We start from the raw sequence: 25881 nt of genomic DNA, 5'->3' as shown, positions 1-25881 counted from the left end.
GAGCACAGTTTAACGGGGACAGCGCCACGCTTGCACACATGGCTGCGCACCATCTGTGGGATCATATCAGCTATTCTTAAATGAACTTAGCGAGACGCCTGTGTTCTGTATTCACTACAAATTTCATGTGGACATTTTGCTCAAACTGTGAAGTGCAGTGGATAGCAGAACCAACTTGTTAATTCATACAAATGCCTTTGTAAAGGTTTCTCATCTGCAGCAGAGGAATAGCTATAGAGAACAAAGCCAACACCCCCAGCATTCAAGGATATATTTCTGTGATATTCCACAGGACAGCGATAGCTCTCTCTGTTCGGAATGCTCGTCAAAAGTTTCATGAGATATTGGAAGCCGAAGAGATTCTGCTGCAGTCCCCTTAATAATGCAGGAATGATACTTTACCATGTGGCACAACCATGTCCTGATGTGGTGCGCCGTAACTAAGTAAAGGCTGGCTACAGAGGCGTTAATAGGGAAAGAATGAGTGCGCAAGAAAAAGTCTATATATGAAAACATTATTGTGCAGGATACTTTACAACAGGCTTCTCTAACGAGTAGCTCATGAGCTACTGGTAGCTCTCCACCTACAATGTGAGTAGCTCTCCTGTGTGCAGCTTAGCGTGCAGCTTAGCCTACTAAATTATACACTTGTACCTGATTGCATTAAGATATGGGTACCAAAATGGAGCGTGCGCATTTAAGATGAAATGAGTTTATTTTCAGAAATCATTAGCGGATGTTCTGAGAAAAATTGCTCAGTTTTCAAAACATATTTAAAGCTGATATTTGAGTGATAAATCAAGTGGCTTTGGGAAGACAATACTAATATGACAAACCTTGTTGCCAGGAGCATTTCAGCTACCGCCGCTAGGTAATAACCATATTAAGACTTTTAGAATTGATAAACACCTTTTTTACGTTACTGTTGGCAATCCTGCCCGATGTAGTGAGGTGATCACTGCTAGTAATATTGCATATGGTGGTCACTAATGTAATTGTGTCTGCTTTTACACAGCACTAATAATAGTAGTAGCTTGGGATGACTTGCAATGAACATAAGTAGCACTTGTTACAGAAAAGGTTGGAGACCCCTGCTTTACAACTATTCAGTTGTCTGTAGCTAGGCCACAGGGAAATGAGAATAAACAATTCAATTAAGTCACTGATTTAAATACAGCATTAAACTCACCTTTGGTGGAGTGGTTATCATTCTCTGCTTCTACAGAGCAAGGCCAGTCAATGCAGTCCAGCTCTTCCTCTCCAACCTGCAGTATGTGGTCTGGCTGGGCATCAGGATCAGAGTCTGCAGTGGATACAAAGGAATCCAGCATGGGGCTTATGTGGGGCTTATGTTTCACTTATTGTACAAGAGTAATGTTCACTACTTCACAGAAACGATCTCAGTAACCGCGCTTACCAGGGATGGTTTGGTTGCTCTCCGTAATTCCCTCTGGTTCTGACAGATCCCAGACGTACACCTCTTTGCTTTTATTAATATTTCTGAAAGTGTCGAAATCAGCAACTTGATGCCCTAGGAGTATGAAATGACAAAAGATATATCTTAATTTATAGTGAATCATTAAAAGATATTTAATGCAATTTTTGGCATCTGAAAAACATGTCACCTTGTGATTGTTTTTTCTGTAACTGTGTTTTATGCACTGACCCAGCTGCTTGGATGCACTGCATGAAGCGGGCTGTAATAGAATTTTAAACACACACAACACACAGAAAGGAGTACATCACCTGAAGCGCTGACCACAGCAAACCAATAGGTTTACTCCAAGTCTACATTTTATGCCATTTTATATTCAACAAGAAAAAAAAGAGGTATGTGTTGTAGAAGTGCTCCCAGGAGCAAGGGTCCCAGAATAGCACAGCACCAGTGGTTGGGCAGGCATTAACAAGAGAGTTTGAAAGGAGGAGAGGGTGGCGGGATGCTTGGGCAAGTGTTATATTTTCTCTGGAACTTATTTTGGCCTTTGAGCATGGGTCCAAGGCAGTAATGTCCACCGTGGTGCACCAAACAGTCTTTTTTTTGTGTCCTCATACTGCCAATGCTCTTATTAGGATTGCTCCTGTCTCTTCCCACCAACCTATACCAACCCTCGAAAGAGGTGTAAAGAAAAAAGAGCTTTCCCTCAAAGATTATACTGTTTCCATTTCCAACTCCTGTTCACTTTTGGGGCCCGAGAGGTTACTAAAGGGGGCTAGGACCAACAGTAAAATCAGCTTAATCATTGGACCCACTTGTCCTCTCTCTCCAATCCGACAAGGCAGACCAGATCTTAACTCGGCTTCTTTGATCACAGGCTATGTCTGATTCGCTGGTGTAGATGATATTCTTTAAACAATCGACAAAAGTTGGAGGACCTTCTGATTTCCAAATCCTACATATTTCTTGCCTTGCCAAGATTACCACATAAAATATATAAAAGTAGAACAAGGTGCATTTAAGTGACAGTCATATTGAAGACCGAAGAAAATCAAGCTGGTACTTACTTCGATTGGTTCCCCCAGCACTTCTTCCAAAAATGTACATACCTCCATCCAGTAGGGTTTAATTCTGGAACATTCCATAAACAGGATGCTTGCACCTAGGACAATTATATGTATTCTCTGTAATCTTAGATAACTTTTGTGGAGACCAGTAAACTCTGTAGGCTGTATACAAGTTGTTCCTTCTGAGTGCAGCTGGTTTTACAATAGCCTGCAACATAACAAGAGTCAGACCATATTTTGTAGATATCAATGTCATCATCTCTATATTCTTTACCCCACAGACTTTTAATTTCGCTTTCCACTTTATCTTCTGCATCCAGCAAGGCCGAATACCAAAACGAAGTTTCCTTTTTCCATTTGTCTGTTCTATTGACTTGATCCAATTTTTGGTTTTCCTCCTCTTGAGGCCAATTTTGTGTCGCCCACCAAGAGGATAACTGATAATATTTGAATCTCGTCAAATGTTCCTCTTGTTAACCTATTGAGAGCTTCCCAACTTATTAAATTGGATTTCTCTTGTAAATTTCCCCAGCACCTTATGCCTCCCCTTTTCAAAGGCTGGCTCAGTTGATCTCGTAAACATTCAGGGGTGCCTGGGGAGTCCCATATTGGGGCCCGCGCTGCATAGTATGCGATTTTCATTCTTTTTCTTATATGCACCCAAGTCTCTAGTGCTGCTCTTAAGATTTTTAACCTTACTTTTTTGTAAAACTTCGGCTCACCATACTTGTAAAGAAAATGTTCCTGCCCTTGCACAACATCTTTCAGCATAGACTCACAACATAATCCTAATGATGAAGAATCGATCTTACTAGCCAGCATTCGAAAGTTTTTAAAATGAAAAGCGTAGCAATAAATCAGTAGATCCGGTAGCGCCAACCCACCCACTTTGAGGCCTCTACGTTTTTTTCCACGGCTCAGCAATTAAAATATGTAGTGAGCTCACAGGTTCTAATCCCAGTCTCAGGTTAAGGAGATCACTGATGTACCACTAAAGGGACAGTACAGCAAAATGTAGTCACAGTGGAATACATTTTTCATGAAAAGATTAGAGGATCACCATGACAAATCAAATAAATGAAATGTATTCTCTAATCATCGCATTATTGTAGAGGACAGCATGATTGTCGGTACATTTCTAAAAACGGTGCTCGAAGGGGGGGCAAGAGTGTGTGCTTGTGAGGGTTGTAGAAAAGGAATGGCAATGTGCAATATATACGCATCAAAGATTGCTGAAACCTATCCAGCCTTGTGAAGGTAAATCAATACAAAACAAATATAGCATTATTCTGACACAGATAGTTAATGTTGTCGTCTGTGCTTGAAAGGTTCTGAAGGACCGTCAACGTTTCGACCCCAATGTAAGATAAAGGTTAACTGTTCCTTTGCCTGGGGTCTTCATCAGGACGAAAAGGGGGGGGGGAGGGAGTGGAGACACCTAGAGACAATTAGAACGATTCATATTAGTCTGGTGATAAAGAAAGTTATACTAAACAATGATGCGTGATATCAATAGATGTTTACTGATTGGCAACAGCAAGATCAATCAGGCTGGAAAATTTGAAATGGTAGGCCCTTAGGCTCCTGTGTTAAAGAGGGCGAGAGAGTAGAACTCACATTGAGCTGAAAAACAGAAACAAGGAGCATGTATCACCATGTGTCCTAGGTGGGAAGGACGGACTGGAAATTCGCTGGAGGTTACAGTGCCACTTACTTCATAGTATGAGATTGGATCTTGAATGGTCATCAAAGGGAGCAGAAGTTGGAGAGTGAACTCCAAGATGGTTGGTGGATTCATAGTTCGCCAACCTTGGCGAGAGGTAAGTGACTACCCTCCTAAATAGACCAGCAAAACTTCTTAGAACTCCAGTACACAAGGGACTAAAACTGAATTACACAGTCTATAAACTCACTGAAACTAGGTGAGTTAGAAAAGACGGCGCGTGACGCAACTAGGCGCTGTTAGCGATGCGACAAGAGAAACCGGGCAGTACTTCTGTCCCAAGGCGGGAGAGGTGGATAATAACTAGTAAACATCACCACTTAATGTCACGGTGGCGGGATAATCGAAGGTAACTTAAGGTAACAAATGCGGTGCTGGCTTTAGAAAAATGAATAATTGTTACAGTATGTGCTCTCGCATAATACGAGAAGCATAGGAATCAAGAGAGCGGTGGGTAACTCCGTGAACCACGGTGTAAGCAGAACACCTGAATACATCAAAAAAATATCCGGAAGGATTGCCATCCTTCTTAAGTATTAAGTTCGTAATTTGGTGTTTGCAATGCGCTCACATTGAAAATGAAGGGCAAGAGACTGCCTACCTTGAATACAGTTGAGGCGGTGTGTAAATGCGTTTCAAACGGAGCAGCGAATAAATCTACAAAGGAGGGAGGGGAGAAAGGATGGCGGACATCGGTAAACTTCTCGAAACAAATCGCAGTAGAAGCCAAACGCTGTGCTCACACATACCCGACTGCTCCGGACGTCTAAATCAGGCATCTGACAGCCGGGACCGGTAAGCGCCGTAGATAAAGATACGCTGGGAAGCGTGCACGTGCGGCACGCTGTCAGCCCAGTCGCTAGATACAGGCACGCTGGAGATGGAGCAGGGCTCCGGAATAATTGATTACACAATCTACCCGGCCTAGTCGGACTGAAAGTAATGATAATAAATATGGTGCTCCTGAGGATATGAAGTCATCCAGTAACCTTATATAAAAATGAATCAAGTACAAACACTACTAATTCTACAGGACGTTCACTAGTTTACAGATGGTACAACGGCTCAAGAATTAAAATATGTATTAATCTCACAGGTTCAAATCCCTGTCTCGGGTTAAGGAGATCATTGCTGTACCACTCAAGGGAGACCACTACGAGCATTTATATTCTTACAGTATATTGTGAGGGCAGTGCTTTCAATCTCTGACGTCAGTGAATTTGTAACCCCCGATTAACCTTGAACTGCCCCAGGGCTGCTTTATCCACACTGCATTGGAAAGTAAAGTGGATGGTTTAAGTGCATCAGTTTTACGTATCTATATACATATTTTTACAGCACTTCTTCACCAATATGATTGCCTCAAACCAATAATTTGTTTTTGTTGTTTAGTAAGGATATTTGATTTCTGGGACTTTAAACTTGCATTTTTTGGTGTTCTGAGGTTGCCATATTTTACTATACAGGTTTAACATTTTGAGGCAGAACAATCCCGATGAGCACAGAATCACATACTCTCAAGTCTTTTTCCGAGGGTGTTATCTTCTGGCTCCCACTGCCCGCGGTTTTTTATTGGGCTTTAATAAATTATAGGAACCTTCGAAGATGGAATCAACGGTGGGTCCTGTTGAAGCCCATTTTTAGGTCTCGCCTGACCCAGCGCATGTGCTGGTCTGGCGAGACTTATTGAGAGAGCTCCAAAAAGTGCTACCAGGCCAGCCTAGAGCTACAGTGCATGTGCGCTGGCACGCGCCCCGCGCTTGGCCGCGATTACTTTCTCTTCCGCGGCCGCATGGCCGCTTTGATCGCGATCACTTTCGCGGCACCACGGCCGCTTGGTATAGCCAATAGGTCTCGCTTTTGGGCCCTTATAAGTATTTAGTTATGCAACTGTTGCTTGCATGGCTAAACACTTATAAGGTCCCAAAGGCGAGACCTATTGGCTATGCCAATGCTTGTTGTGTTTCCGTTGGAGCAGGAAATAGCGGGAGGTATTTGAAGTTGCATGTAGCGCGGGTGTTGAAGTTGTGTATGATGTCAGTAATTGATGTTTGGGGCCAATACGCATACAAGACCATGGATAAGAGCAAGCGCTTTTTCAACTTCTCGAACTCTAGTAAGGTTGGTGCGTCCGCTTCAATTGCAACGCAATTAAGCAAGCTCACTTAACCTGAGCTTGACATGATAGGTAACTAAGCTATGCCGAGCATTTGTCCACATAGTAGTGCTGTATAATTGTTTCAGAAACATACTGGGGCTTGGCATGTTTAGTCTGATGTGGTGTTTCTGAAGATCAGCCATGAGTGAGAGAGTTTAGCATCATTGGATAAAACACTTCCTCACAAATTAGTGTATTTGGAGCAGTCCAGCATGGCTTAGTTTTCTTGATATATCTGTGCCTGTTGCCACATGCAATACATTAAAACCTTTCACCCTTCTTGCTGTTTTTTTATTTTATAGAGTTTATAGGTCACAGCCAGTTCAAACCTTAGTTAAATGGCACTGGGCCTATGTGTATAACACCAGGTAGGTTTGTTTCTCTTAGTGGGACTAGAGGGAATTTGTATGGCCTATACAGGATTTGGAGATACATATGGTACCACTGCCCTGTATCTATAAACAAATCCATGATATACATCATGAATTTGTTTAAAGATACAGGGCAGTGGTACCAAATAATAATGACCCTCATCTAAGAAGCACTGGAGGTTTGAATTCAATTTCGCCCTCTTATGAGTGATTTGTTCAAAGAAACCATGGAGACCCCTGGTTAGGAGGTAACGTTCATCTATGTTCAATGGTGAAAGGCTAGCTATACATGTGGCCCGCTGGGCGTACCCCTAGAGGTAGTGTGTATAGTGCCCCTAGTGACATTATAAATTACCTATTTTTTGGCTAGATGCAGTGTTAGATTGCCCTAGCGACTCTTTCACAGTGAGTTGGGATATGAGGGTGGTACTTTTATTGGTGGGATTTAAGGATGTTTGGTGCTCTTTGGTTTCTATTTCATTTTGCTCAAGTTTATTCTTAAACATTGGTGTATGGCGGTGCTCTGTGCAAATATATTGTATAAAATATTATTGATAGTAAAAAACATGTATTGCACCATACGTGTTTGACTGAATTTAGTTTTTTGCCTCCAGGTTTTATTTCGTGATTCAATGTGCGCAGGAGGGATAAAAACATTAATTTCTGTGTCCTGAAGAAGGTGGTCTTGAATAAATATAATCAACCGAAACGCATCAATGAGCATTTGCACATCTGCTGCCATATTTGAATTTTGAAAACATTTTTAAGATGAGGTTCATAAATTCAAATTTTGATGATGTGTGATGGAAAGTGCGGGGGGCAATATTTATGCACAAATGTATACGTTTTAAATTGTATTTTATCCTCGATTATGTGTTTCCGTACAGTATGTTTTTTGAAGTTTAAATGATTCAAATAAATAAATATTGTAATTTTGTAATGTTTTCTCTTGTATATGTATTTTTGGGACATTAGGATAATAAGCCAGTCGAAACAATGATGTAACAACCATCCATGTAGCCATTGTCAGGATGGCTGTAAGCACCCAAACATCATTTGGTGAGCTTTTGGAAGAGACATCCGACCGATCCCCAAGCACAAACATAGGCTATGATATCAGATCTTTCGCTGAGCCAGAGTGCCCAGGTAGAGCCCAGCAGAATCTGAGTCTGGGCCCAGAATTTCAAAAGTTAGAGGCTGTAAATCGAACAAGATGGCTAAATTACAGCAAATCATTGCCAATCAACCATACAAGCCACTCGGAGAATAATTCTAATTCCGACTCCGAGATAAAATCAAGAGTGCCCATGACCTTGCCAGACTGAACTTGCCAATATAAGGAGGACAGAACTCATAAGGCCAGTAATAAAATTATTCTCTAGCCAGACTACATGTCCCGAGGAAAATGTGACCTGCTAAATAGAGGGAATACCATTAAACTTTGCTCCTCTCTTCCCGGTTTGTATCATTTTAGTTCCAAGGACATTGATTAGTTGCCCTCACCCCTCCCAGCATTCGTGGAGATAACGAGTGATCAGAACGCATTTTTTTCCAGGCCGAGAACTGTGCAAGCCTTGGAATAAAAATACACACAATTAGCACAGTGCGGCATACAAATAGTAAATTCAATTGAAAAGAAATATCTAGCAATCTTCATGGAAGATCATCCCGCAGCTGTTAAGAACCCACGGTTGGGGGTTGGAGTCAGTTATAAACATGTGAATAGTCAACTCTCTGATCTCATCAACACCCAGAGCACGTCTCGGCACCCCCTGGTGTCCACAGGTGAACTAAAAATCAATTGCCCATGTGTCTAGGATTGGTAGAAGCTGCACCTCTAACCAGTTAAAAGTTAAAGATTGGGCGTGGAATCCGGGTATCTTGGCCCAGTGTCCATAGACAACACAGTACCAAAGGGTTAGACATTATTATAGTATGTTCTTGGAACATAAGAGGGCTGTCAGTGGCTGACAGGAAGAAAAGATGCCATGTTAACCTTCAAAAGATGGATGTCTTCATACATCACAAAACCTGGGTACTCGATTCTTTTACCTTGCCAGACTTTACAGAATTTGAATCTCTGGCCAGTTATCAAAGATGGGGGGCATACTTCAGGTGGATTATCAATGTATGTAAAAAAAAAAATCGTTTGCAGTGGAGGCCACAATTATTGCCAGAGAACTGGGTAATATCCTCATTGTTAAAATCAATCCTGAAACTATAACCAACCAGGATAGCCCTCTGATTCCAATTACAGAATCAATTTATTCACACCCTTCTAAAAACCAAAAGTTCGGATACACTGGCTCACCGGAGGCCAGTCCTAACAGCGCAAAAACTGAAATTTCCAAATGCCATTTGGTTATTAATGGAGACTTTAATGCTAATTTAATGGACACTGGCCCTAGTTTGATATAGCAAGAGTACAATAACAAGTATTCGAAGATTCCTCCTATTTAAAGGCAGTTTCATAACACAGACAGGGACTGAGCATTGCGCTTAAAGAGATAGATTTGTGCCTAATGAATGGTAGAATCACAACAGATTCACTGGCGGCTATATCCACACTTTGCTCAACAGGCTGGTCATGCTTGATTATATATGGATACCATTGGCAAACCATCAGGAGAGTTCTTTTGAAGTACTGCTTACATATGTAACTGGCCACGTTGAGGTGCACATTGGAAGTCCTAAGTACTCATCTCCCTACACCCAATCAGCACTCAGAATGAACTAGAACATACTCAACAAATCAGATGGTCATTGAAGGACGAGGACAGTTCTACCTATTTGGTGGAGCATTGTTTGGAGTATTTTTCAGCTAAATACGGCAAGGATGGCGCTTATGGCCAACATTGATTAAGCAACTCCATGAGTCCGCAAGATCTTTCAAATCTTCCTTCAAGCCCAGACATAGCACTGCTAAGTGCATCCAGCTCCCAGAAGAGAGAAGTTCCCTAACAACAACATTAAACAGGTTCTAAGAGCCCAATGCTGCAGTAAAGGAAGTAGTTTGTATGTCAAAAGTAAAATCATTAAGATCTCAGTATAGGAGGAAGATTCAGGAAGAAAAATGAGTAAATGATAGCAAATGGGCAATAAGAACAAGAGCCTAATGCGCTCCAAAGGCCCCTGGGCCCAAATGGCCTCCGTGCTGCATACTAAAGCTGGCCCCTAACAAGTGGGCAATTATAATAACTTCCTCTTTCAATTCATATCTTGCCAGTAGCCCAATTCCCAATAGCTGAAGGGATCCGTGCGAATTCTAATTCACAACAAGCATTTTCAATACAATAGGTCTCGCATTTACGCGAGTTAAAGCTATTGGCATTGTAAATGACAATGCCTTTTATCTAGGTTTTAAAAACAAAAGGCATTGTTATTTGCAATGTCAAAAGCTCAAACTCGCGTAAATGCGAGACCTATTGCACTGCTTGTTTCAAATACGTTGCCAAAAGCCATCAGCAAATGGAGGCTCATCACAGTATACACGCACGAGACAAGCACTTATTATTTTGCTCCCTGGGTTCGTCTAATAAAAGGCCACGAAATGTAAGGTTACTTGCCCAGCTCAATGGCAATGTACTCCTAAACATGAAAGGCTGAGTCAACACCCCTCTTCGACGGTCGATCCGGGCAATCTTCACTTGACATCACGACCGATCATACTTTTAGCCACAGGGGCTCATGTAGGGCACATAAGGGTCACAAGCATGGACCATCCCCGTCTTTTGTCCCCAAGAACGGCCAGCTTCCCCAATGCCCCCACGTTCGGGGCAAAATTGTTCAAGCAAGTCCTTCACGTGTCAAACTGGGAGAAGTAAAATTCAACAAAAGCATTAAAAAGGGAAGCAATAGTAACCCCGCTCCCTCCTACAACCAAAGAGGAAACCACCCCTATTAGTAAACACCACCCATTAGGCACAAGAAAAACAAAATCCTTGAAAATGTCCCTGCAAAAGGCACAGTTAAAGGGACAAGGTGGGTGCATAATTCACAGCAGATGCAGGGCCTGGAGGGGGCAAGTAAAGAGAGTGAATTCCCCTCCCTCTAGCCTCCACAGCACTTTTTGCATCCCTGACAGTGAGGGAAACCAATGCATTCTGGGTGTTGGAGTCTCGTGTGCTTCCACTGAACTGATTAGATCAACACACCTGAAATCAATTACTTGTGGGTGAAACGTTCAGCACTGGAGACCGTGTCTGTAGTGACCCTGGCGGAGAGGGGGGTGGTCAGGACAGCAACAGACCATCAAGGACATGCTTCCGGTGCACCCTGCTGCAGTCCGATACGCTAAAACTGCACACAGCACAAGAACAGAGAGACTGGACTCCAAACGACGAACACGCTGTGCTGGGCTTCCAGGAACATAGGACACCCTATGGTTGCTGTCCTAACTGTACCACTGCAACGCCCACCCCCCATGCCTCTGGCATTTGGTGGTCGACAGTGTGGGTGGGTAGGTAGGAGCTGTACTCCCAGAGGATCCCAATCCAATGGCCCATAACAAAAACCCATCAATCATCTCATGCAAGTGGAATCTGGCTGTCGACGAGTTAAAAATGTTCACCAGCCTTGAGGCCAAAGTCCGCTGATGACTCCATGACCCTCAGAATGCCATGTGTTCCTGGACTTGGGTCTTTGTAAAATTATTTTCAGTTGTTTAGTTCAACTGGATCAACTGAAGAAAACCTGGACTACAAGTCCCAGAATGCAATAGGTTGCAAACTAAAATGCAGAAGTGGAGTTGACTGCTAGACCTAGTTGGTATATTTTCCCCATGTTAGGCGGCCGGGGCAGATGACTCGGACATCGAGTGAAGACCACACACGTGGAAGGCACCTCCTGTGCCTCCGAAACATACTCCCACCTCCGCATGCGCAGCATTTCACCCATGCAATTTCCCGGGCACGCGCACTAAACTCTTGAACTCGTGCAGGCACTGGATCGGGTTATTAAACAAACATTTAAAAATGCAATAGGTCTCGCCTTTTATTAAGTTAAAGCCATTTGCTTTGCTACACAATACCATTAGCAAAGCAAATGGCTTTAACTTAATCAAAGGCGAGACCTATTGCATTTTTAATGCTCGTTTTTTCAAGCATTGGCCGCGCGCGCACACAACTCCCGCTTCTCCCCCTTCCCCACCACATATCGCGTCTCATGGCCGTATCAATAAGATGTGGCCTAACGGCTAGAGCGTACGACCTCGAAGCTTGGTAACCAGGTTCGAGTCTCTGCGGCTCAACCTCTTGTGATTCTGGGCAAATCACTTCATCTCCCCAAGTGTAACAAAACATGGATGTGTCCGTCTGGAACAGCTGGTGCTCGTGTAAAGCGCCCTGATACCTCCGGGTTGAGTTCGAGCTATATAAACCTACAAGACAAAAAAACACGGCTCTGCGGATCTCACACGTCCTCACACGTGCACTCACTGTCACGGGCCACAGAGATGCTCTCGTGCTCGTGGGGGATGCACTCTCCCCCTCCATATGTAGCCCTCGCTCCGAGAAGATTCACGCACTTCCTGCTGGTTGGTGAAGAGTGAGACACATGCTCTCACGTGACAAAGCCGGGTATAGCGCACACCAAGCGCATCTCGGGTTTAAACAAGCATCGTCGTACAAATAGAACACAGTAACCAGTACAGGGTTGTTTGACATACCCAGTAATGATACACCCGGTAGTGATACATCCATGAGTGATAACCTCAGGAGAGACACACAGGACTGACAAACTTAAGAGTGACACGCCCAGGAGTGACACACTCTGGAGTGTAAGTACAGGGGCCCCTGTCCCTGCAGGCTGGACTCATTAAGATGTGGCCTAACGGTTAGAGCATATGACCTCGAAGCTGGGTAACCAGGTTCGAGTCTCTGCGGCTCACCTCTTGTGATTCTGGGCAAATCACTTCATCTCCCCACGCCTAACAAAACATGGATGTGCCCGTCTGGAACAGCCGGTGCTCCTATAAAGCACCCCGATACCTCCAGGTTGAATTCTAGCTACATAAAACTGCGAGACAAAAAACACGGCTCTGCAGATCTTACACGCCCGGAAATTGCTTGTACTGTCTCCACGCAAGGAAGCTAGAGATGTTTAGGAACGACTGCTGTCGCACAAAATGCCATGAAGGTGCTTGTGTGTAGCATAGAAGGACTCCCTGCAGATAAATCACGGATTACAGTGACATAGCGCGGGACAGTAAGAAAAAAACAAGTGCTCGCCATGACTTTTTCGTCGCCTTTTTCTGCCGTCCCACTTGGACAGCCTCGCCTGCTAAAAGGTTTCTTGTCTTTATGGGGCCATGTGTTTGGCCCCATAAAGAAGATAAGAAACCTTTTACGCCAGCAGGAAGTCAGACGAGCGAGTCCAACTGGGACGGCTCTAAAAGAGAAACGTGTACGTCACTGGAAGCTCTTTTCCAATGGATGGCCACCGTTTAGCATAAACGGTGACGCCAGACAATGGAAAAGAGGGGCGGGGCTTAAACCCCGCTAGTGAAAGCTACCCAAAAACATAATATCTCGCCAGCGAGACTGCACATGTCTGCGCAGCCTACGCTAGCCGAGACCTAAAAACTATTTCGAAAAGGTATCCATTTAAAAGAAACAAAAATAAAAGGAAAAGGTTTTGAAATTAGACTCCCGGTCCCTTACGTCAAATAAAGGGAATACAAATTGTAAATGAGACAATTACCTTGACAAGGTTGAGGCGGGCTCGCGCCTTGTGCGGCGCTACAATGAAAGCTAATCACGCATGGATCAGCAACATTACTTATAATTAGCAGCGTTGTGCTTTACAACTTTTCTCACACGCAGACACCGTGAAAAAAAAAGCTCGACCGTGAAAGACAAGTTAAGACCAGGGAGGAAGGCAACTGGCACAATGCGCGCCGCTGCTTGCTCCAGAGGCCCCAGGCCATGGGAGTGAACGTATTGAGGGAAGGAGGGACATGCACCCGTCATTAGCCATTTGCGTGCTTTCAATTATTGAAAGAAAACAGAAACAGGAGTAAACCCGTTAACCCAGCTGAGAACCTCTTTACATTGAGGTCATCAACAGGACTATGGTTACGATGATTCAAAAGTACTTCTATGAAAGCAGAGGGAGAGGAAAGAGAAGGTTGGTTATAGGACCCAAGGAAACCAATAAAAAGCCATAGAAAGATAAGTAAAGAAGGTAAGTGAAGGAATACCTGAAGTGGAGGGACGAAGGGAACAAAACCCCTCGGGGCGCGGTAGCGTCAAAATACCACAAGGACGTTGACAGCGATATGGATCTGGCCAAGGGAGAAAGGGGACGAATTAAAAGTGCAAGGGAACGCTAAAAACCAAATCAAACAAGAGAAAAAAGCGTCCTTACCAAAGGGGAGGAAGGTACCCGTGTAGTAGAATGTGCATCAAAGGCACTTATAAGGTTGCAAAGGACAGGATGAATCGTCACTTGAGTTTATTCCACACTCTGAAAATAAAGGAGCAGAGTGAGGCAGAGCGGGGTGGGAGCGAGGATTAGAGCGCAATTAACTTAACCTCTTCAGCGCTGCGCGGATTCCCGCGCAGTGCTGAAAGATTTGAGCGCGGGCGGGGCCATGACGGAACGGTTCCGTCATAAGCACAGCCCAACCGGCGTGCATGACGGAACCGTTCCGTAATCGGCATCGAAGAGGTTAAAGGGCAATTAACTTAAAATAAAAGGTTGCCGGGCGTGACAATGGGAGCAAGGAAGGACACTTACCCAAGGAATGTGTTCAAACGGGGATAAGTCGATCTGATTTCGAAACCGGGATAAGTCCAGGATAAGCCAAGTACCGGGACGAATGAAACGCCTAGGTAGAGTAGCACGGCAAACCAGGAAGTAATGCCGGCAGAGTCACGTGACTCGGCAAGGGAGTGTCCCACCAATGAAAGGGAAGAAAGGCTAAAACGAGGAGGAGGTACTAGTAACCCCAGGGAAAGAGAAAAAGGCCAAAAGTACCGGGATCAGAATAAAAGGATTGAAGTGATAGGACAGTTGAAAGATATGATAGCATGATATTAATAGTCATGAAACAAAATATAAACGAAGCATGAATACTTTTTATTCTGTGATACATGGCCTAAATTCTCTTGATGAGTGGAACACAGTTATTACCAGTGTCTAACTTTTCGTCCATGGTGACTTCATATCCATGACGGAGGAAATTTCCAAACACCGTGGACACAGACAGAGCGAACACCGAGGGGAAGAAAGCTTGAATAAACAGCTTCAGAAACAGCAAGAGAAATAAGCAGTCACAAACAGGACCTGAACCGAACACGCGCAAACATCTCCACCCCTCGAATTACAGAGCGGATAAAAAGAAGATGACAGTCCCGTAAACCATTAGAAACGCGGTGAAAGATGCCCCACCAGAATCTTTGATAAGCCCTGACGAAGACCTTACTGTTAAGATACAGGTCCATCACATTAAAGGTCGAAACGCGTTGGCAATAAGCAAGCAGCGATTCAGATCATTTTTGGAACAAACTCAAGGCACTCGTGTTTCCCATAGAGCAGAAATAATAATCCATATATCGCTCTCCCCGAAAAATATTTAGAAAAATATTCTCTGACCCTGCTTAGGACCACAAAAAGCAGTTCACGTTGAGGACCAGATGAGTCAGGGTCCCTACAGCTTAACCAATCAGATATTTATGTACTGTACTGTAAGAATTCCCTCATTTGTTTAAAATACTCAATTTATGTATGTATGATACGTTATAAAGTTATGTGTAACAATTTTGAAAAAGTGTACAAAAATTCTACACGTTTTATGTAAAGGACATGTGATTGTCAAAATGAAGAAGTGTTTTCTCTGTCCAAAGTAATTGTAAAAAGTAGAAATTGAATTGTAACTCGCAGTCAATAAATAGGATTGCTGAGAAAAGAAAAAGTGCGATTAATGGTGTCAGAGGCACACTTGCGTTTATAAGGTCTATGAACAGATTCCGGCCTCTGAAATCCTTATAGAATCTATCCCCCGTCTTTTATACCCAGATGGCATTTCCCCTGCATTAAGGATATGGTCAACATATGAGGCCTCTCAAGGGATGAAGATGACCATTGTAGAAGGTTCAACTAAACATTTGTGGATAATACTGGAATAAAGACTGATAAAATTGGAGTAACGCTGTGGCAATTGTGTTAAATGCGTGGAAATAAGCTGTGCGTCCGGCATTAGGGTGAGACGTCACCCCAATCTTTGAATGTGTTCATACAAGTATATGGTTATGGGGCAGACCATGTTTCCCGGGCTTGCACGCGAAAGGATTAAAAGAGAACAAATGATATCATATTAGTGGAAGAAACAGGTGTGCACTCCGTCACGTCTTTTGAAGCATATTAGCTCTGCTATTTAATCAGTACTTGGCTGACCCAAAAGGCCACTTGGATAAAGTAAGAGTTTACCCTCCCAGGTTAGCTGGCCAGAAAACCCAACTGCTCCAAAATGCAGAAGATACAGCACTAATCAACTAGACCCAAACTGGTCTACAGAGATCCCAGATGCACTGGCCCATTATTGCGAGTTTAACAATCTGTCCATACATCTAACTAAGGTAAAGGTCATGATAGTGGGTCACAAATTAATAAAGAGTGGGTCTTGGTTTCTTCAAAAACGATCTGTCATGCAGGTGCCATCCTGAAAATACCTAGGGATATGCCTGGATGAGAGCGGAGGAATCGCCCCACACATCTAGGCCCAACAAGGCTCTGGCAACTCCTTGACTTGGGGATTCTGCAAATTGTTTAGGTCTAGGCAGTGCTCACACCAAAGAGCCCTAGTGAATGTGCTACATTAATGCAATCAATAAAATAATGAAACACTGATTTTCAAAAGTAGGCTGGCCAACTGACTTAACAGAGTCCATATCAGCTGCTACAGAAACCTTTTCTCCCTACCAGACTGCACCACACAAGCACAAATTCGACTGAAATTCAACCTGATAATACAGTATTTGCTATTGAAAGCAAAGTGTAGGAGAGTAGGATCTGCACTTATGTTGCCCCCACTTTTTTTCTGATGTACACACTGGTTTCTGGCTATAGTCTGGCTGGGTCCCTGCTAATCAGGGTCCCAGTCTCTCTGTTCTCTCTAAAACGACTTGGTGTGCATATTAGATGCACTAGTGATTGGATACTGTCGTACCTTATGAGCCCCTAGTATATGGTACCTTAGGTACCTAGGGCATAGGCACTTCACAGGCCTACCAGGGGATGAAGCATGTATTGTGCCACCCCTGGGAAGCAGCCTCAATCTGACACCACAGGCCTGCTACTGCATCCTGGGTGAGGTAGTGTTAGCACTCCTCACAGAGGTATAGGTTTCTATATCTCACTATACACACACATATAAACCTATCAGCCACCCCTATGGCAGGCCCTATCAATCCTGAGGGCAAGGTGCTTGGCTTACAATATGAGGGGGTGCCTCTGCATGAGCAGGACCCCTCTGCAGCTGGCAGGGTCTATTCCTTGTGGCTGTTTGTGGATGCGGTTAAACCATATACTCTTAAGTGCATTATAAATGCTAACTTTGGAATGACTGCATCAAAACATGTCGTGTTTGATGTCAAACAACTTCTAATCATACCCCCATATCAGTCCATGATGTGGGAGTACGATCCCACCCTTCTAGAGGGGACGACATGTGCCTACTATGGTAACACGGTAGAAATTGAATATGCTACTTACCAGTATGCATCTGTTCTTGGCATGTAGGGCTGCTGACATTCATATCTGTGCATAGATCGCCGCCTAGTGTTGGGTCCGGATGATTGCACATTGTTGTCCTGGAAGAGTCTTCAAAGTATCCTGAGATGGGTGACTCCTCCCCTGGACCACAGTGCGCATGGGCATCCTCAGATTGTTTTTCGCCATTGTGGCAGTGATGGAGTAGATACAGGAAGTGATGACCATGCTATACAGTAATTCTGAGAGCTGCAGCTGTGACAGGCGCCGGGGAGGAGGGTGGGCGATATGAATGTCAGCAGCCCTACATGCCAAGAACAGATGCATACTGGTAAGTAGCATATTCAGTTCGAGGCATGTGGGCTGCTGAATTCATATCTGTGCATAGAATACACAGCAGTACCTCCTATTAGCGGCGGCTACCCGTGCCAGCTGCAGCAGTCTGAAAAAGAGTTTTGAGAACAACCTGTCCTACAGCTGCCTGCTGTTTTGAGTGTACATCTACACAGTAGTGTTTTGTAAATGTATGTATAGTGGACCATGTGGCTGCTCTACATATTTCTTGTAAAGGAATGTTTCCCAGGAAATCCATGGAGGCCCCTAACTTCCGTGTTGAGTGGGCTCGTGGTGGAATCGTTAATGTGCGTTTAGCTTTTTGATAACAAATTTGGATACATTTAACGATCCATCTGGCTATACCTGCTTTGGAAATGGCGTTGCCTTTGTGTTGTGGAGAGAAGGCAACAAAGAGTTGTTTAGTCTTCCTAAAGTTTTTAGTTCTGTCAATATAGTACATGAGGGCCCTCTTTACATCTAGTGTGTGGAGCATCCTCTCAGCGACATTTTGTGGGTTTTGAAAGAAAACAGGCAGTTCGATGGTTTGGTTCATGTGGAACTGCGATATTACTTTAGGCATGAATTTGGGGTTGGTACGCAGTACAACCCGGTTTCCGTGAACTTGTATAAATGGCTCTTGAATGGTTAGTGCCTGGAGTTCACTAACTCTTCTTAAGGAAGTGATGGCAACCAGGAAAGCCACTTTCCAGGTAAGGAATTGAATCTCACAAGAATGGAGAGGTTCAAAGGGTGGGCCCATTAGTCTGGTGAGGACCAAGTTGAGGTTCCACACCGGGGCTGGGGGGTGCCTTGGGGGAATCACCCGTTTAAGTCCTTCCAAGAAGGCTTTGATGGCAGGCACTCTGAATAAAGAGAGGTGCTGCCTGTTTTGGAGATAGACTGCTATTGCGGTTAAATGGATACGTATTGAGGTGTATGCTAGATTGCATCGGTATAGGTGTAATAGATAGCAGATTATGTTCTGAATAGATGCGTCTAGCGGGTTAATGTGATTGTTGGTGCAATAAACGACAAACCTCTTCCATTTGGCTGCATAGCAAGCTCTGGTAGTGGGTCTCCTAGCTTCCTTAATGATTTCCATACAGTCAGGTGGCAGGTTTAGGTAGCCAAACTCTAGGACTTCAGGAGCCAGATTGCCAGGTTCAGCTGTTGCGGATCTGGGTGTTGAATTTCTCCATGGTTCTGCGTCAAAAGCGCGGGTTTGATCCGCAGTCTTTGATGCGGCACCACGGAAAGTTCCAGAAAGGTGGTGTACCATGGCTGGCGTGCCCATGTTGGAGCAACCAGGATGAGTTTCAGTGAGTGCTGTCGCAGTTTGCGTGCCACCAGCGGTATCAACGGCGCTGGGGGAAAAGCGTACGCAAATCTGCCGGACCAGTTCATCCATATCGCATTGCCCTGCGACTGTGGATGTGGGAACCTGGCGGCAAAGCTTTGGCATTTTGCGTTTTCCCTTGTGGCGAATAGGTCTATCTCTGGAAGACCCCACTGCTGGAAGTACGGTTGGAGTACTGATGGGTGTAACTCCCACTCGTGCATCTGGTGGCTGTGTCTGCTGAGCAGATCCGCCATCTGGTTGTCCTTGCCGGGGAGGTGTTCCGCCATGAGGAATATGTTCCTCTGAATGGCCCACTTCCACATGCTCTGAGCCAGATGAGACAACTGTGGAGAGTGTGTTCCTCCCTGCTTCTGTATGTAGTACATGGCAGTCATGTTGTCCGTCCGGATCAACACGACCTTGTTGCACAGGTGTACTTTGAATGCTTTCATTGCCAGGAAGATTGCCATCAGTTCCAGAAGGTTGATGTGCATCTTCTTCTGTTGTGTAGTCCATAGTCCCTGCACTGTGTAATTGAGTACATGAGCTCCCCATCCCTGGAGAGACGCGTCCGCTGTCAGTATTATTTGTGGGACAGGCTCTTGGAACGATCGGCCCTTGCAAAGGTTTTGTGGATTCCACCAATGCAGAGAGTTGTATGCCCGACCGCTCACCAACACTAGGTCTTTCAACTGTCCTTGAGCCTGATTCCACTGACGTGCTAAGCACTCCTGAAGCGGGCGCATATGTAGTCTTGCGTGTGGGACTATGAAGATGCAGGAGGCCATCATGCCTATCAACTGCATGAACACTCGCGCCGAAAGGGAGTGTTGAGGTTTGAATTTTGAGATCAGCAGTTGCATGCTGTTGATTCTCACTAAAGTTGGCTGAGCTGTGGCAGCCAGAGTGTTGATTGTCGCGCCTAAGTACTGTTGTACGTGCGCAGGTTGGAGACTTGATTTTGGGTAATTTAGTGAGAATCCCAGATCGTGAAGAAGGTGAATGGTGTGGGACATGTGGGTGGCACATTGTTGTGCTGATTTGGCCTGAACTAGCCAGTCGTCCAGATAAGGGAAGACGTGAATATTTTGTCTTCGCAGATGCGCGGCCACTGTCGCCAGGCACTTGGTAAAGACCCTGGGCGCTGTTGTTACTCCGAAGGGGAGAACTTTGAACTGATAGTGATTCCCCTGAATGGTGAATCTGAGGTATTTCCTGTGTGAAGGGTGTATTGGTATGTGGAAGTATGCATCCTTCAGGTCTAGCGTAGCTAGGAAATCCCCCTGAGTGAGTAGTGGGAGAACCTGTTGGAGGGTGAGCATATGGAAATGCTCCGACAGTATATATAGGTTTAGGGGTCGCAGGTCTAGGATAGGTCGGAGCGAGCCGTCCTTTTTTGGGATCAAGAAGTACAGAGAGTACACTCCTGTGCCCTGCTGGGCGGTGGGCACTACTTCTATGGCCCCTTTTGCGAGCATAGCAAGCACCTCTTGCTGGAGTAAATGTAAGTGTTCAGCTGACCTAGGACGGTGCTTCGGTGGTATATTGGGTGGAGTGGAAGTTAGTTCCAGACAGTACCCATGTTGAATGATGTTCCTGACCCACCTGTCCGTGGTGATGTTCTTCCATGCGGGCAGGAACAGCTGGAGTCGTCCCCCGACAGGTGTTAAGTGGTCGGGGGGTAGGGAGAGGGCGTCACTGTTTGTTTTTTGGGGAGGACCTGGTGTTGCCATATCCACGTCCCCTGCCCTTGGCGCTGGATCCACGATATCCACCCCTGTTGTTTTTGTCGTAGGTGGTTTGTGTGCCACCTTTGGCATACTGTTGTTGTGACCCCTGGCCTCTTGATGTTCCCCTATTTCCAGTGCGACGAAAGGAACCACTACGAAATTGTTGGGTTTGTAGCGCCCCCATAGATTTGGCAGTATCTGTGTCTTTTTTTATTTTCTCTAGGGTAGTGTCAACGTCTGGGCCAAATAAAAATTCCGTGTTAACCGGTAAGTTGAGGATATTGTTTTGGATCTCGGGTTTGAAGCCTGAGATGCGTAACCAGGCATGGCGTCGCAGCATGACACTAGTGTTTATTGCCCTGGCCGCTGTGTCAGCTGCGTCTAGGGCGCATTTTATGGACGCATTAGTGAGGAGTTGTCCTTCTCTAATGAGGAGCTCCGCTGAATCTTTATACTCCTCTGGTAGGTGTTGGAGCAGTGACTCTAGCGTGTCATAATGTGACCTGTCATAACGTGCCAGGAGTGCTTGTGTGTTGGCAATGCGCAGGATGTTGGCTGCTTGCGCTGCCACACGTTTGCCAGATGTTTCAAGGACCTTTGACTCTTTGTCTTGGGGAGGAGCATCACCAGTTGTATGTGAGTGGGCTCTTTTGCGAGCGTTGGCAACCACCATAGAGTCTAACGGCAACTGACCCCTAATGTATTTAGGGTCACCAGGTGCAGGCTTATATTTCTTTTCAATCCTGGGGTTGAAGACTCGGGCTCTTGTGGTGTCTTTGAAAATGTCTTTGGCAGGCTTCAGAACCCCTTTAAGCATGGGCAGAGTCTTGACCGTTCTTTCCGAAGATGCGAAAGTGTCAAGCAGGAAGTCCTCCTCAATGGCGTCAGAATGCAGTTCCACCCCATGATGAGCAGCAGCCCGTTCGATAAGGGCATTAAATGCGGCCGAGTCCTCTGTTGGAGAGGTTTTAATATTGTAGAGTTGCGTGTCCTGAGCATGTGGCGTGACACTTGGGTCTGTGGGGTCATCCCATGCCTGATCAGGATCCTGTGTTTCATCGGGATCTGCGTCCCCGGGGTAGATGGTATCGTCCCCACCATATTCCTGCATTGGGTCCGATTCAGAAGGGGTAGGAGAAAAGGACTGCGGATCTAAGTGGAGGGGATGGAGGTGCTCTTGTAGCACTGGTTCCTGCTCCGCCGGTAGCTTGCGTTTAAGAGGAATTTTGTATGGCACCTCTTCCCTGACTGGAGTGATCTTGCGCTTGTGGAGCATGAGCCTGCCAGTGTCGGCGTCGATAAACTGTGGCCCTGAAGGGTTGTGTTCTGGTAGGCCAGAGGTGGTGGACTGTGTGTGGAGGACACGTGTCCGAATTTGAAAGAGTTTCGGTGCCGATGTCGGTGGCAGCCCAAAGGTAATGTTGGTGGGCTCCGAGTGCACTGTACCGTGTGAGGTAGTGTGGGGACCCGAGGTAGAGTGGAGGGCTACCTGGTCCCGGATACGTTGGAGAGATGCAGAGACCTGTTGCACAGCAAACTGAGATGGTGGGTTGGTGGGCATCTTGGTAGTAGGTGTGGAGGCCGACCCCGACTTTTTTGTCGGAAGGGGGTCACTGGCTTGAAGGGATGCATCGATAGTCGACGTAGTCGAGGACTTCTTCGGCATCGGTGCTTTAGGCGTCGACGTAGCCGAGGCGGCCATTTTGACTGCGGAGGCGACGGGCTTCGGTGTCGGTGCCTTGTGGTGCACGGGGGCGCGCTTCTTCGGTGCGTCGACCGCGTCTGCTGCGGTGAGCTCGGCGCCGAAGTCTTTTTGTACGCGTTCGGAGCCGACGACTTTCTTCGGCGTCGGCGCCGAGGCAGTGGACTGTTTCGACGCCTTTGATCCGACCAACACCAGTTTCGCTTTCGATTTGGAAGGGACTGGAGCGATGGATGTTTTAGGGTTTAACAACCCGGTCGTCTTGGGTAATATTGGCTCTTGCATAGTGTTCAGTGCCGGGCCGGAAGGCGGGGCCGAGGAACCATGGATTAGGTCTTGGGTAAGGCCCGAAGGCGATCCCTCGACCGGAGCCTGACGACTAATTTCGGCCTCCGTTTCGACGGATTGGCCTAACTCCTCGGGAGAGCTGTCTTCTTCAGCCCCATAGGCTTTGTCGATGTCCCCTACCTCGTCGATGGCTTCTTCACGTCGAAAGAGCGCTTAGTCATCGTCGTCCGATTGGGAACCATGCTCCGAAGCGGGGCTAGATAGTATTTCTTCCACGCTCTCGGCGTCCTCGTCCTCGGTGCTGAATATGTTGGTGGGTGCGGGCGCTGCCTGCTGCGCCTCGAGCCTCGCTGCCCGTCGGTTCCGTAGAGTTTTCTTGGATCGGAACCGCGCGCAGGCCATGCACTTTGATTCGTCGTGATCCGGCGAGAGGCATTTATTACAGACCGGGTGGACATCGATGTGAGGGTACTTGGTGTGGCACAACGGACACCTCTTGAACGGAGTTCTCGATTCCATCGTCGATGGAGCGTCGAAGTTCGGACCAATTCGATTCGAAATTGTGAAAAGGGTGTGGAGCACTAGAACTAGTAGTCGACACCGAACGGTAACTGTACCGACAAAAACTATAGGCCTTTTGGCCTAAAACTAAGTATTCCGAAGTTGAGCTAAGATAGTTGCATCCGAACCCAATGGCGGAAAAAAACAATCTGAGAATGGAGAGGATGCCCATGCGCACTGTGGTCCAGGGGAGGAGTCACCCATCTCAGGATACTTCGAAGACTCTTCCAGGACAACAATGTGCAATCATCCGGACCCAACACTAGGCGGCGATCTATGCACAGATATGAATTCAGCAGCCCACATGCCTCGAACCTGAAAGAGCGTTGGCATCACAAAATGGATGCCACCAGCACAGACACTGGGCTGCCCTCCTGCTGCTGACTGAAACTCGCAGTGGAGGAGGCCCAACAATAGGCATCCTGTCACAGGGAGGTGTCACTACCTTCCAGACAGGATTTAGTGTATTGGGGCTGGGTGGGTGCACTCCTAGAGTGCTTTGAAGCCCGGCACTGGGGGAGCAGTAGGCTACTCTGTGCATATGCCAGCTTAAACCGGTTCAGGGGCTACCTGTCCCTGCTCTGGCGCGAAACTGGACAAAGGGAAGTGGGTGTAACCACCCCCTACCCTGACCCTCCCAGAGGAGTGGTCCTAGAGCTAGCCCCTCCCCTATCGTCAGTATAAGATAGGAAACCTTGCCATTGCAAAGTAGATAACCCCGGACGACGCTCTACAAAGAAGATTCCTGGCCCTTCGACGTTCCACTACCTTTGGAAGACAGAAGAATCTCCCTTGGAGTCAAGGAGTGACTCTCCTGCTTGGCAGGCACCAGAAACTCTAATCAACGGTCGCAAACTTTCCCGCTCCCGCCGGGGTCCGAAGTCCCTGCAGCCCCGGAAGTGGACGAGCCCCACCCTCTTCAACGTCTACATGAGCCCCCTCGCGGCCATCGCACGCCAACACAACCTCAGCATAATCTCCTACGCCGACGACACCCAGCTGATCCTCTCCCTGACCAACGACCCCGCCGCAGCCAGAGCCAACCTGCACGAAGGGATGAAAGAGGTAGCCGAGTGGATGACGACCAGCCGCCTGAAACTGAACTCAGACAAGACGGAGGTCCTCATCCTGGGCTCTTCACCCTCCGCCTGGGACGACTCCTGGTGGCCTCCCGCCCTGGGCACCGCACCCAAATCGACAGACCATGCACGCAACCTGGGCTTCATCCTGGACTCCTCCCTCTCCATGACCAGGCAAGTCAACAACGTCTCCTCGGCGTGCTTCAACATCCTACGCATGCTACGGAAGATCTTCTGGTGGATCCCCACCGAGACCAGGAAGACCGTCACCCAGGCCCTCGTCACTAGCCGACTGGACTACGGCAACGCCCTCTACGCCGGAACCACCGCCAAGCTCCAGAAGAGACTCCAGCGGATCCAGAACGCCTCAGCCAGACTCATCCTCGACATCCCACGAACCAGCCACATCTCCGGACATCTGAGAGACCTACACTGGCTCCCCGTCAACAAAAGAATCACCTTCCGCCTCCTCACCCACGAACACAAAGCCCTACACGACCAAGGACCGAGCTACCTCAACAGCCGAATCAACTTCTATGCTCCCAAACGCCACCTCCGATCAGCCAACCACGCCCTCGCCGCCGTCCCCCGCATCCGAAGAGCGACGACAGGAGGAAGGTCCTTCTCCTACCTGGCCGCCAAGACCTGGAACTCCCTCCCTACCGACCTGCGCCTAACCCAAGACCACCTCTCCTTCAGGAAGAAGCTGAAGACCTGGCTGTTCGAGCAGTAGCGGCTCCCCCCTTCCCCCAGCGCCTTGAGACCCTATGGGTATGTAGTGCGCTTTATAAATGTCTTTGATTGATTGTGAGTCCCCAGCAGAGCCGACGAGTGACGAGGAACAGCAATACCCGGGTACCGTGCACTATTGTCGAGTACAACCCCTTCACGACGTTCAAGAACTTGTGGCCCAAGCCTCCAGCAGGTTTTGCAGCGAAAATCAGAGGCCTACCCTGTCCCGAGTGACCGTGGGCTCCTGTGAAGCATTTCCTCAAGAGGCGTCTTCGCGATCCCTTGCCCATTGGCTTGTGGGTCCCCCGAAGACTGTCATCGACTCAAAGGGCTCCCCTGGTTGCTCCAGGCCTGCCCTCACTCACCCTCGCTGGGTGAGTCCCGAGTGACCTCGCTGGTCTGCACCATCGACTTCCTTCACTCTACATGAGACTTGCTGTTGCCACAGCTTATTGGCTCCAATCCAGTTGCAGACACCGCAGTCAGCTGCAGACGTCGTGGGACACTCCGAATCCAGCTGCTGGTCATCGTCGATCCTTCCTGGACCTCGTGAGCGAAGAGTCAAAACACCCTTGAACACCTGAAATCACCAGACACCCGTGGCCATCCATCTTCCTGGATCCTGGTCACTGGGTGACTGTGAACACTGT

At 46.7% G+C, this 25881-nt stretch overlaps 1 protein-coding gene across 3 annotated transcripts in view; it reads right to left on the bottom strand.

Annotated features, from left to right (window-relative positions):
* Positions 1-25881, bottom strand: part of LOC146856173 (zinc finger protein 14 homolog) — a 93940-nt gene that overhangs the window by 20239 nt on the left and 47820 nt on the right. For all 3 annotated transcript variants that reach the window (XM_085654230.1, XM_085654232.1, XM_085654231.1), the window contains 2 exons: positions 1418-1531; positions 1190-1303 (listed from right to left, as the gene is read on the bottom strand). In XM_085654230.1, the coding sequence (XP_085510356.1) occupies positions 1190-1303; positions 1418-1531 (228 nt within the window). The remainder of the gene's footprint in view (positions 1-1189; positions 1304-1417; positions 1532-25881) is intronic.

The sequence above is a fragment of the Triturus cristatus genome, chromosome 4_1 (assembly GCF_964204655.1).
Source record: "Triturus cristatus chromosome 4_1, aTriCri1.1, whole genome shotgun sequence".
NCBI lineage: Eukaryota > Metazoa > Chordata > Amphibia > Caudata > Salamandridae > Triturus > Triturus cristatus.
This window is presented reverse-complemented; position numbering and strand designations above follow the sequence as displayed.